At 40.6% G+C, this 13,394-nt stretch overlaps 1 protein-coding gene across 1 annotated transcript in view; it reads left to right on the forward strand.

Annotated features, from left to right (window-relative positions):
- Positions 1 to 13,394, forward strand: part of cpsf2 (cleavage and polyadenylation specific factor 2) — a 41,077-nt gene that overhangs the window by 5,890 nt on the left and 21,793 nt on the right. The window contains exons 2-9 of the mRNA XM_067991928.1: positions 1,247 to 1,422; positions 2,793 to 2,952; positions 3,279 to 3,384; positions 4,928 to 5,057; positions 5,786 to 5,901; positions 7,773 to 7,960; positions 8,977 to 9,267; positions 10,180 to 10,280. Of these exons, the coding sequence (XP_067848029.1) occupies positions 1,274 to 1,422; positions 2,793 to 2,952; positions 3,279 to 3,384; positions 4,928 to 5,057; positions 5,786 to 5,901; positions 7,773 to 7,960; positions 8,977 to 9,267; positions 10,180 to 10,280 (1,241 nt within the window). The 5' untranslated portion in view covers positions 1,247 to 1,273. The remainder of the gene's footprint in view (positions 1 to 1,246; positions 1,423 to 2,792; positions 2,953 to 3,278; positions 3,385 to 4,927; positions 5,058 to 5,785; positions 5,902 to 7,772; positions 7,961 to 8,976; positions 9,268 to 10,179; positions 10,281 to 13,394) is intronic.

Below are 13,394 nucleotides of genomic sequence, written 5' to 3' on the forward strand. Positions count from 1 at the left end.
TCTCCTCCCTGTCCTCTATTTATGACCAGGATATGTGTCTCCTAATCTCTGCCATTACCCCTCAGATAATGAAGCAGTCCATGCCCGCATGCAGCAAGACCTGGATGACATCCAGGCTTGGGCTGATAAGCGGCAAGTAACATTCTCGCCAGACAAGTGCCAGGCAATGACCATCTCCAATAAGAGAGAGTCTAACCACCTGCCCTTGACATTCAACGGCATTACCATTGCCGAATCCCCCACAATCAACATCCTGGGGGTCACCATTGACCAGAAACTTAACTGGACCAGCCACGTAAATACAGTGGCTACAAGAGCAGGTCATGGGCTGGGTATTCTGTGGTGAGTGACTCACCTCCTGACTCCCCAAAGCCTTTCCACCATCTACAAGGCACAAGTCTGGAGTATGATGGAATACCCTCCATTTGCCTGGATGAGTGCAGCTCCAATAACACTCAAGAAGCTCGACACCATCCAGGACAAAGCAGCCCGCTTGGTTGGCACCCCATCCACCACCCTAAACATTTACTCCCTTCACCACCAACGCACAGTGGCTGCAGTGTGTACCATCCTCAGGATGCACTGCAGCAACTCGCCAAGGCTTCTTTGACAGCACCTCCCAAACCCACGACCTCTACCACCTAGAAGGACAAGGGCAGCAGGCACGTGGGAACAACACACCTGCACGTTCCCCTCCAAGTCACACACCATCCCGACTTGGAAATATACCGCCATTCCTTCATCGTCGCTGGGTCAAAATCCTGGAAATCCCTTCCTAACAGCACTGTGGGAGAACCTTCACCACACGGACTGCAGCGGTTCAAGAAGGCGGCTCACCACCATCTTCTCAAGGGCAATTAGGGATGGGCAATAAATGCTGGCCTCGCCAGCGATGCCCACATCCCATGATCGAATAAAAAAAACCTGAATTCCATTTGTGTGCACATTTGGCTGTTGCCCTGGACCCAAGCCCATTTCTTCTATTTTCCTTTTTTTCTCTTGGCCCCTCTCAGGCCCTTTTCTCGTCTCCCCCTTTTCCAGTCCAGAAACCTTTGATTTCTGCCCTCTTGTGCTAATTAGGAATAAAATACATTAAAATTCAGCTGCTGAATGCAAAAATAGATATTAATTTTTTTTACACTGATCTCCAAATGTGATGTCACTTCATTAGTGACATTATTTTATTTCTATTTTATCCTATATAAATTCGATTTTTGTATATTGATATCTTTCTCAATTTTGCCAGTGGTGTTTGTTTATTTGAAAACCAACAATGACGTCTATCATCAAACTGACTGCCATTTCTGGAGTTCAGGAGGAATCTGCCCTCTGCTATTTGCTGCAGGTGGATGAATTCCGCTTTCTGCTTGACTGTGGCTGGGATGAAAGTTTCTCCATGGATATAATTGATGCACTGAAAAAGTAAGCAAAATATTATTTATAATGACTTGCTTCATAGCTAGATAGTTGAAGGCACAGCCGCTATTGGTGAGGTGAAGGAAATCAGGGATGCATAAAAGGCCAGAATTGGAGGCACACTGAGATCTCGGAGGGTTGGAGGAGGTTACAGAGATAGGGATGAGTGAGGCCATGGAGGGATTTGAACATAAGAATGAGAATTTAAAATTCGAGGCATTGCTGGACCGGGCGCCAATGTACATCGGTGAGCACAGTGGTGAACAGGGCTTGGTGCGAGTTAGGATATGTGCAGCAGAGTTTTGGAAGAGCTCAAGTTTATGGAGTGTGGAAGATGGGCGGCCGGCCAGGAGAGCATTGGAATAGTCGGGTCTGGAGGTAACAAAGGCATCGATGAGGGTTTCAGCTGCAAATGGGCTGAGGCAGGGGCGTGGATGGACGTTTTACGGAGGTGGTAGGTGGTCTTGGTGCTGGGGAGGATATGGGATTGGAAGCTCAGCTCAGGGTTGAATAAGACGCTGAGGTTACAAGCAGTGGTTCATCCATGGGAGGCATCACAGTTGAGACTGATTCCAGTTGTTGTCTATTTTCCACACAAACAAATTTTCTATTAGAGGTCATTGAACATAAGCAAAGACCATTCAGTCCATTGAAGTTCATCCCCCTTGTGTATTAAAATGTCCCATCAATGTCAACATCTACTTGTACTTTCAATAACACCAATGTTTTTGCATTTATGACCTTGCTTTGTAGACTATTGTAACCATTTATAAATTTTAAGTAAAGACTTTTTTTCTTGCATCTGTTTTAAAGTTGCTTTTCACTGATTTCCATTTATGTCCTTGGGTCCTATTTTCTTGGTTTAATTTGAAGTCATAGTCTGGGTTTATCTTATCTACATCATTTAATATTTTATATACTTTAATGCAACCCATATTGCCTTTGCAGACTAAATCTTAAACTTCTCTAATACTTCCTCATAACTTATCTCCAGGGATCAAACATGGAATTTCCCAGTGATCTGTATTGTTCAGTATAATATCACGTGGTACATTGAGCCATGGTAAAACTTAAATCAGTTACTTTCATCAGAAATTTAGAGAAATCTTGGTTCAAAAATTACCTGATTAAAAGTTTTGTTGAAGGAACAAACCAATTGCCGGTTTATAATTTCACTGCTCTTGCAGATTAGTTTTGTATATGACCTAAATTTCAAATCTGCAGTTGCTTAAATTTGCTACAGCCATTTTGTTGAATTAAATACATGCTTTGATCATAATTAATTCTTGTCTTTACTCATTTGAGTAAAAGGATTGATTAGATTTGAAGACAATTATTTGTGGCCAATTTACAATGAATTGTCATTTTTATTGCAGATATGTTCATTTGGTTGATGCAATCCTACTTTCTCATCCTGATCCCTTACACCTGGGAGCTCTCCCTTATGCTGTTGGGAGGCTGGGTTTAAACTGCGCGATTTATGCCACCATTCCAGTTTATAAGATGGGGCAGATGTTTATGTACGACCTCTATCAGGTGAGTTAATTGAAAGAAATCTGTGCTTTCAGTTATTTCACTAAGAATGTTGTCGATGTTCACCAACGCCTGGACATCTCAACTTTGGTAGTAACAGCCAGTGGCATTCCTGTAATGATCACAGGAGCTGCCAGCTGCAGCAAGTCTTTACAATTCAGCGTGATGTATCATTGTTTTTGTGCATTGCATTGATTTAAAAATAATTAAAATCCTAAGAAAGTAAGACATGTTTATTCTTGTTCATTTTTATACATAAAAAAATTAAGCTCATAATGATTTAATTTGCTACTGGAAAATTGTAAATTGCTTTCGTTTCTTCTTACAAGTCTCGGCACAACACTGAAGAGTTCTCCTTATTTACTTTGGATGATGTGGATGCAGCATTTGACAAGATTCAGCAACTGAAATATTCCCAGATTGTCAACTTAAAAGGTACGACCATAAACCGAATGTGGATAGAGATTCATAAGTTGAATTTGTTAGCATAGATCCATTAAATAATGGGAAATTTACAGTGATAGTATGAGTTGACATCAGTGTGCTGCATTAGGTTAATAACTGATGGATTTGTGCCTCCGTGTCATGTTCCTACTTACATAGAAACATAGAAAATAGGAGCAAGAGTAGGCCATTTGGCCCTTTGGGCCTGCTCCGCCATTCAAAATGATCATGGCTGATTGTCTAACTCAGTACCCTGTTCCCGCTTTTTCCCCATATTCCTTGATCCCTTTAGCATTAAGGAATAGATCTATCTCCTTGAATACATCTAATGACTTGGCCTCCACTGCCTTCTGTGGTAGAGAATTCCACAGGTTCACCACCCTCTGAGTGAAGAAATTTCTCCTCATCTCTGTTCTAAATGGCATGCCCCGTATCCTGAGACTGTGATCCCTAGTTCTGGACTCCGCAGCCATCGGGAACATCCTCCCTGCATATAGGCTGTCTAATCCTGTTAGAATTTTATATGTTTCGATGAGATCATCTCTCATTCTTCTAAACTCTAGTGAATATAGGCCTAGTCGACCCAATCTCTCCTCATACGTCAGTCCTGCCATCCCAGGAAGCAGTCTGGTAAACCTTTGTTGCACTCCCTCCATGGCAAGGACATCCTTCCTCAGATAAGGAGACCAAAACTGCACACAATACTCCAGTTGTGGTCTCACCAAGGCCCCGTACAACTGCAGAAAGACATCCCTGCTCCTGTACTCACATCCTCTTGCAATGAAGGCCAACATACCATTCGCCTTCCTAACTGCTTGCTGCACCTGCATGCTCGCTTTCAGCGACTGGTGTACAAGGACACCCAGGTCTCGTGAGTTTTGAGTTTTCAATCTCAGCTGGGTTGGTTGAAGATATGTCATATGGAGACCAGGTGCTTCACCTGAAGGAGGGAGGGAGGGAAAGTCAGTTCAGCCTATTCAGTCTGCACAACATCTATTGTTGAGTTACACTGTAGTATTGTCATAGATCTGGGGCTGGTTTCTTTCTTGGCTGGGGAATGGTGCAGATCACTAAAGACTCCTTCACTTGCCCTCCTTCCACCCCTAAAAAAGTAGAAAATAACTGAAAAAATAATCTAAACAGAATTTCAGATTAGGTAATAAAACTTTATAGGGGGAAAATTTTCCTCGTTATGTCTGGGCACAAAACGGGAACAACGAGAACCAATTTTGGGGCGATGTGTCTAGCGCGTGATCTGTGCCTGAGTTATGGGCACAGGCATACTGGTGAAGGCGGCTTTCCAGACATCTGTGGTGCCTGCCTGAAACAGCCACGAGGCCCCTTGCATATGTAAATGAGGTGTCTAATGCCTGTTTCAAGACCCCTCTAGCAGATTCGGCCACGCCCTTTAGTTATGCACTTGAAAACGGGCCATAACGAGTTTCTGGTCCACTGAGCGTTCAAAAATCCAAAATGCAAATTATTATCTTTCATATGCAGTTGTTGACTTTTTTCCTTTCTGTCTTGTATCTAGGTAAAGGACACGGTCTATCCATAACTCCCTTGCCTGCAGGTCACATGATTGGAGGAACAATTTGGAAGATTGTGAAAGATGGAGAAGAGGAGATTGTGTATGGAGTTGATTTTAACCATAAGAGAGAAATGTGAGTAACATTGGTAGTATCAGCTTAGCAGCAGTGTGTAACATTTACTTCTTGTGAAAATCCATGTACATCACCAGATAATAAAATCTTTATTGTCTTCTGAAGAAACCCAGACACAGCTGTACATGGAACAGTGTGTTTTTAATAATGAACAGTATCTGTGGTACAAGTCAGACCACTTCTTCTTCTCCAGAACTTTCCAATCTTGCCTTATATACCCATTTATCTTTTGACACTGTTGAAATTTAAAATATTAGAAGCAAGAAGAGAGTTTAGGAGAAAAAAAACAAATTGCTCAGGACAAAGGTGCAATAATAAGTAATGTGCAGAGTTTAGGAAACTACATTAAATCCTAACGTGTGTGTGTGTGTGTGTGTGTGTGTTTGTGCATATATATATCTACACACACACACACACACACACACATCTATCTATACTCATCAAGCACTAGAATTTTCTATTTAGTTACATGTCTGACCTGATCTTTTCCTCCACATATATGTTCTTTTTTTTGCGCTGCACGGACTATGTGCTATGCTGTTTCAATAGGCATGGATCTTCTTCAGATGAATGATATAGGCCTCCAGCACAAAATCTGAAATCTTTGCACTTTGACTTAAGTAAGGCATGTTGCTAATAACTTTATAACCAAATATGTGCATGGACCCTGGGTGAAACCACTTTCTAAGGGCACCACTCACAAGCTAATTGTGTGCTTTATTTTTTAGCCATCTGAATGGATGTTCACTGGAAATGATTAGCAGGCCCTCATTACTCATCACAGATTCTTTCAATGCCACCTATGTTCAGCCCCGAAGAAAGCAACGAGATGAACAATTGCTCAGTATGTATTTCAACAATTGATAATATTGAAAACCAGAACTAGACGGGCTTTCACCAAACACAGACCCAGTACCATTGTCACATCCAAGTAACATCAGTACAGTGTTTTAGAATAGATTTTGTCTTTCTGTGCTTTTAAACAGGATGGAAGGGATAATTTCAAGGTTTAAGTTTTCTACTTATTCTGTCGCATTTCTGAATCACGTCTTGATGCAAGCTAACAGGGTTCTTCATGAACATTCACTTCATGAAAAACCCTTTCGCTTGCATCAAAACATGCTATTTTGTTCACTGTAAAATTGAAGACTGTCCAGTCCATTTTTACATGTGCAATGTACGGTGGGCAATCTAGTTCTATTCTCTCTTTCCCACTCCAAGAAAACCTAGTATTTGTGGCCACCATTATTGGCACCAGTGATTCCGAGTCCCTCCTTCATGTTCACCCTTCTGATTGTTGCGAATTTGGAAAACCCTTACCCGCCTCTCACCAGCACCCATTTCTGATCAGCGTCTCTCCTCAGGTTGCTGGTTGTTATTCCAGCCATATACTTCTATAGGGGCTGGTTTGTAGCCTTCCAGTAGGAGAAAGTACAGTGGTGTGCGTAATTCCCGGAGTCGTGGCGTGGGTAATTCCCGGAGTTGTGGGGTGCGTAATTCCCAGAGTTTTTAGCTTAACTGGGAAGCAGGGCCTGAGCATTCCAAGTTTAGAGACAGACAGATGGGCAGGAGGAATTCCCAAGGCAAAGGAGAGATTTTTTGAAGCAATGGACAGGAGGACAACTGGAATCTTGTCTATCTCTGGCAACCTTCAAAATAGCCAGGTTCTACCACATTTGTGATTTACTTGAGCAAAACTGTAACCATGGCTTGACTTGATTTTACAATTGCTATTATAGTTTCTTTGCACCATCATGTTTGATTTTACAATTCAAAGTAAAGGGGAATTAGCAGTGCTAAATGGGGATCTTAACATTTTTTAGCTATAATTTGCTTAAACGTGCCAAAAAAAAGTATAATTTGAGCCAAATTCAGTACTGGTTTTCAGCCAACCCTTTATAGAGTCTCATCATATACTTATGTTCAAATTAGCCAACAGAACTGGAACTGACATTATTTCACTTTTGTAAGTAAGGGTGGAGGTTATATAGCTGTATCTATGCATATGGAATTCTTTTAATTGGCTAATCCTTCATATAGGACATCTGACACAATCATAAACACACTTTGAGGAAGGGGCTGTTATCACTATGCACCATTGTGCTAAAATGTTGGTAGAAAGTGAATTTTTAAGGCGGCCAGAATTAGAATTTAAATATTCTGGCAAGCTTTTGCAGAATTCTTCAGGATAAATGCCAATATTGAGCTGGATTTAAAGCTTTCCCGATTTCCACCCCCCCCCCACTTCCTTGTGCCATTTCTAGAAGTCCACATTCTAAAAGATTAAACTTGATGATACAAAATGTGGCTGTACTTGTGTGGGAAACAAGGTGTAGACATCAAATGAGTAAAACTAGTTAAATCTTTGAAAGTGTATCTTTTATTTTCCAAGTAGATTGGTGGCAGAGAAGAAAGGGGAAGAGCAAAACAAGGGGGATACTGGGTGAAAGGGGAGAGTAACAAGCAGAGGGGGAGTGTTAGAGAGAGTTCTATTGATCCCATAAAAGCCAATATGGAAGTAGAGTTCCTTTGGTCCTCAGTAGAATTGATGAATGGGATAAATGGGCCACATCTGAGTATAATTGGGAACCCCTACATTGGACATATACATTTAGCGCAAATGTAACCTTGTTTTATTTCTGTAAGTTATAAGATTGACCGCTGGTTTGTGCCATTATCAATGTTTCTCTTATCTCCATTTGTTTTGCCTTGCAGCCAATGTCCTGGAGACTTTGCGTGGTGATGGCAATGTGCTGATTGCCCTGGACACTGCTGGCAGAGTGCTGGAGCTAGCTCAGCTTCTGGACCAGATCTGGAGGACCAAGGATGCTGGGCTGAGCGTTTACTCTCTTGCTTTACTCAATAACGTTAGCTATAATGTGGTGGAGTTTTCTAAATCACAGGTTTGTCTGGAAGCTTTTATTTCACCCTGTTTCTAGCCAGCCTATGGTGATTTCACAAATTAATTAATTAAAGTTTCATTGATTAAAAACCTTATTGGATCAAAGTTCAGTTTCTGCCCCCTCTTCACAATATTTTAAAAAAAATATTTGTCACAATGAAATAAAACGGTGAGCATATTTTTAGAAAGGGAAATATACAGGTCATTGGCAAATTTTAATATAAAATACTCTTTTCCCCCTTTTAGTTATCACACACTCAAAATACTTTTGTATCTAGTAAGAGAAGTCTAATCTACCACTAGCTTTATGAAAACTCAACATTTAGAGTCTGAAATTCAGGAATGAGTCATTCAGCTGACTTCAGCAGCAAGTCTTTCAGTGACTATATCCATAAAGTAAGCAATAACGGGTACTTTCTAGCTCTAAATACCAATTGGAGGATTTTGAAATTCAGTACCAGCTGAGTACATTACTTGATTAGTATGGAATGTGAAAAACGAATTGCTACCAATACTCAATTATTGTTCGTGACTGAAGATAAACAAATATTAAAAAAATAATCTATTGCCTTCACGCTTTAAATAGAATTGCAATTGGATATATGGAAGTCTTTCCTCAGCCACTCAGCCTTTGCTTATAAGCTGATTTCAGCCCACTCTACTAAATTTTAATAAAATGACAGTGGCTTCCTCTTAAATATTATGTTTCGATTTAATATTTGCATGCAGTGACCAGTTTGTTACAGTTATGAAAATCTGAATTCTAATCAGTAACCTTATTTTGAAAGGCTACCATTAGCTAGCATTTTGGCTTATTTTTCAAAAAAAGTATTTTGGGAACATTCATGTATATGTCTAAACATTCTGTTGTTGAAATGTTAATATCACTTCCCCCTCAATAGCCAATCTTTTTTACTTAATTTATGCTGTTAGCAACCCTCACCTCTTACATAATTTATTGAACTAGAATTAGGACAATGTGATAAAATATTGTCTCAGTTATTCCTTTAATTTTAGGTAGAGTGGATGAGCGACAAGCTAATGAGATGTTTTGAAGACAAACGAAACAATCCCTTTCAATTTCGTCACCTTTCTTTGTGCCACAGCCTTTCGGATCTGGCTCGAGTGCCTAGTCCAAAGGTTGTACTGGCCAGTCAATCTGATATGGAATGTGGGTTTTCACGTGACCTTTTCATACAATGGTGTCAGGACCCAAAGAATTCTGTGATCCTCACTTACAGGACAACACCAGGAACACTGGCCAGATATTTGATAGACAACCCTATCACCAAAAAAATGGATATCGAGGTAAGGATGCAACTGAAAAAGGCAATAGCTTAAAATTGGAGATGGTGTTATTTTACATGTATTGATGAAAAATTCTTAAGCGTAATGGGGCCAGACTGTAAATGAGTGAAGGCATTTTCAGCTAATGATGAAATATAGCTTCAAAAAATGACACACGGATGGGAATGGATGCCTCTCTTTGGATCTCCTGGTGCATGCACCATCTGCTGTCTGAGGACAGGAAGGCAATCAGCTCCCAGGCTTCCACCTATGATTCATTGGAGATGGTCCTGAATAGTTGCACAAGAACAAGTGCTTTCTTTTCCTATGGGGGAAATGACTTTCCTGTACTCTGTGTTGCCTTTTAATGGTCCACCTGATGCTGGGAATTCAGTGTGTGGAGAAATGCTGCCACAATCTACATCCTGTTGTGAGTCAGTGTTCTGGAGTATTGAGCCTTGTGCCATCTAGTGGTAGAATTTGCCACAGCTCTCAGCAGTCATTCTGTATTTGCTGTACTGTACTCCATTTTATATTTAAATGCCTAAGTACAGTTGATGTTTCTTATAGCACCGTAACTATTTGAGCACTGAACAAGAACCATTAAAGAGGGTATTTGGTACTGTGATGAGGGAAGCTTTGAACAATATATATTCTATCAAACTCACATGTTTTGTTTTTGAAGAATTAAGTGCAACTCTTATAAATTGTAAAGAGAGAGAATTTGTCTGTTATATGTGGGCACTCAAACTGAATTTTCAGTTCAGTCATCAATGAGAATCCAGCTTTTAACTTATTTTCACCGTGACCCCTATTATGTCTGGCTCGCCACATATTTGATCCTCCGATTTGTTTTTTTTATAGTAAAGCTTGAAATCTGCGACAATTTCTGTGTCACCTTATTCTGTGACATTCATAATTTTCCGTCAATAGATTAGACGCCGTGTAAAATTGGAAGGGAAAGAGTTGGAAGAGTATCTAGAGAAGGAGAAGCTCAAGAAAGAGGCAGCTAAAAAGCAGGAACAAGAAAAGGAGTAAGTAGAAAGAATGTATAACCTGACAAAGTTGTGGTTTGGATTCATTTTAATTTTCATTGCTTTCTGGGGATGCAATATGGACCCATTTTCTGAATGGTATGTTCGTGTCATTTCAGTAGTCAGTGGACTCAACATAGACCTTTGGACTTGTGTTAATCCAAAAAGTGGAATTCATGTAAAATTCCAGCCACAAAATACAAAAATACACTCTGTTATTGCTACAGTGTTTTTCTTGGGAGTTAAACATTTTGCACCTTATAGCGAGGCTCAAAGTATATCGAGACAGATTTCGGTCTGTCTTTGTGGCCCTTAAAGTTGCAGGTAAGATCGCTGTGCTGCCATCCAAGATCTGTGGTGATGTAAACAAAGCAAATGTTGTAAAATTTACACAATTTCAATTCTGTGATTAAATGCATTGGAAGAGAAAATTCCACTTCAAATTTCTTTACTCTGTAGGTAGAATCATAACATCATAGAATGGTTGCAGCACAGAAGGAGGCCATTGGGCCCATTGAGCCGGCTCTTTGTAAGAGTAATCCAGTTAGTCCCATTCCCCCCGCTCTTTCCCCGTAGCCCTGCAAATTTTTTCCCTTCAAATATTTATCCAATTCCTTTTTGAAAGCCACGATTGAATCTGCTTCCACCATCCTTTCAGGCAGCGCATTCCAGATCATAACTACTCGCTGCATTAAAAAGATTTTCCTCATGTCGCCATTGGTTCTTTTGCCAATCACCTTAAATCTGTATCCTCTGGTTCTCGACCCTTCCGCCAACGGGAACGGTTTCTCCTTGTTTACTTTATCTAAACCCTTCATGATTTTGAACACTTCTATCACATCTCCTCTCAACCTTCTCTGCTCTAAGGAAAACAACCCCAACTTCTCCAGTTTATCCACGTAACTGAAATCCCTCATCCCTGGAACCATTCTAGTAAACCTTTTATGCACCCTGTCTAAGGCCTTCGCATCCTTTCTAAAGTGCAGTGCCCAGAATTGGACACAATATTCCAGATTTGGCTAAACCAGGGTATTAGAAAATTAATATGGTCAGGCATCTCTTTATGGTTTAGGTGTATTAGAAAGTTAATATGGTCAGGCATCTCTTTATGGTTTTCCACACTGCCTTTCCTTTATTAATCCACACTTGTTCAAGTGACTATTAATTTTGTCCCGGATTATCGTTTTTAAAAGCTTCCCCACCACCGAGGTTAAACTGACTGGCCTGTAATTGCTGGGTTTATCCTTACACCCTTTTTTGAACAAGGGGAAAACAATTGCAATTCTCCAGTCCCATGGCACCATCCCTATATCTAATGAGGATTGGAAGATTATGGCCAGCACCTCTGTAATTTTCACCCTTTCTTCCCTCAGCAACCTAGGATGCATCCCATCCGGACTGGGTGACTTACCTACTTTAAGTAGAGCCAGCCTTTCTAGTACCTCCTTTTTATCAATTTTCAGCCCATTCAATATCTCAACTACCTCTTTTACTGTGACTTTGGCAGCATCTTCTTCCTTGGTAAAGACAGATGCAAAGTACTCATTTAGTACCTCAGCCATGCCCTTTGCCTCCATGCATAGATCTCCTTTTTGGTCCCGAATTGTCCCCACCCCTCCTCTTACTACCCTTTTACTATTTATATACTTATAGAAGACTTTTGGATTCTCTTTAATGTTAGCCACCTGTCTATTGTCATACTCTCTCTTTGCCCCTCTTACTTCCTTTTTCACTTCCCCTCTGTGGTTACTATACTAAGCCTGGTTCTCACTTGGAATATCAACCTGACATCTGTCATACGCCCCCTTTTTTTGCTTCATCTTAGTCTCTATCTCTTTTTTCATCCAGAGAGCTCCGGCTTTGGTTGCCCTACCTTTCCCCCCTGTGGGAATGTACCTAGACTGTACCCGAATCAACTTCTCTTTAGAGGTCGCCCATTGTTCAATTACAATTTTGCCTGCCAATCTTTGATTCCAATTTACCCGGGCTAGATCCATTCCCAACCCATGAAATTTTGAAAAGAACAGTAGTTCTGCAGCAGGACCAGATTTTAAAAATGTTAAAATCAACTTTTGAAACATAGGAACAAGAGTAGACCATTCAGCCCCATGAGCCTGTTCCGCCATTCAGTGAGATCACGGCTGATCTGTATCCTAACTCCATCCTCACACCTTGGCTCCATATCCCTTAATACCCTTGGCTAGCGAAAATCTATTGATCTCAGATTTAAAATTATTAATTGAGCTACATCTACTGCTTTTTGTGGAAGAGAATTCCAACTTCTACCACCCTTTTTCGTGAAGAAGTGTTTCCTAACTTCTCTCCTGAATGGCCTGGTTCTGATTTTAAGGTTATGTCCCCTTGTCATAGACCCCCCCCCACCAATGGAAACAGTTTCTCTCTATCTATCAATTCCTTTAAGAATCCTAAAAACTTCAATCCAATCGTCCCTTAACCTTCTACATTCCAGGGAATGCAAGCCTAGTTTATGTAATCTCCCCTCATAGTTTAACCCTTGGAGCCCTGATAATATCCTGGTGAATCTGTGCTGCACTCCTTCCATGGCCAGTATATTCTTTCTAAGGTGCGGTGCCCAGAACTGTTAGCTGTTAGCCTTTTTGAATATTTTTTGTAGCTGACTACCACATTTTAGTTATCTGTGTACATGGACCCCTAAATCTCTTTGGACCTTCACTGTCCCTAGCTTTTCACCATTTAATAAATACTCGGATCTATCTTTTTTTGGTCCCAAATGGATGACCTCACACTTACCTGCGTTGAAATCCATCTGGCACAGTTTTGCTCACTCACTTAATCTATCAATGTCTCTTTGTAATTTTATGCTCCCGTCTACTCTACTTCCACCAACCTTTGTGTCATCAGCAAGCTTGGATGTATGGCTCTCTATTGTGTTATTTAAGTCATTAATAAATATAGTGAATAGTTGAGGCTCCAGCACAGATCCTTGTGGGACACCACTAGTCACTTCCTTCCAATTCAAGTACGTACTCATTATCCCTACTCTCTGTCTTCATCCACCTAACCAATCTCCTAACCAGGTCAATATTTTGCCTTCAATTCCATGAGCTTTAATTTTAGCTAACTTCTTATGTG

The sequence above is a fragment of the Heptranchias perlo genome, chromosome 10, assembly GCF_035084215.1.
Source record: "Heptranchias perlo isolate sHepPer1 chromosome 10, sHepPer1.hap1, whole genome shotgun sequence".
NCBI classification, from domain to species: domain Eukaryota; kingdom Metazoa; phylum Chordata; class Chondrichthyes; order Hexanchiformes; family Hexanchidae; genus Heptranchias; species Heptranchias perlo.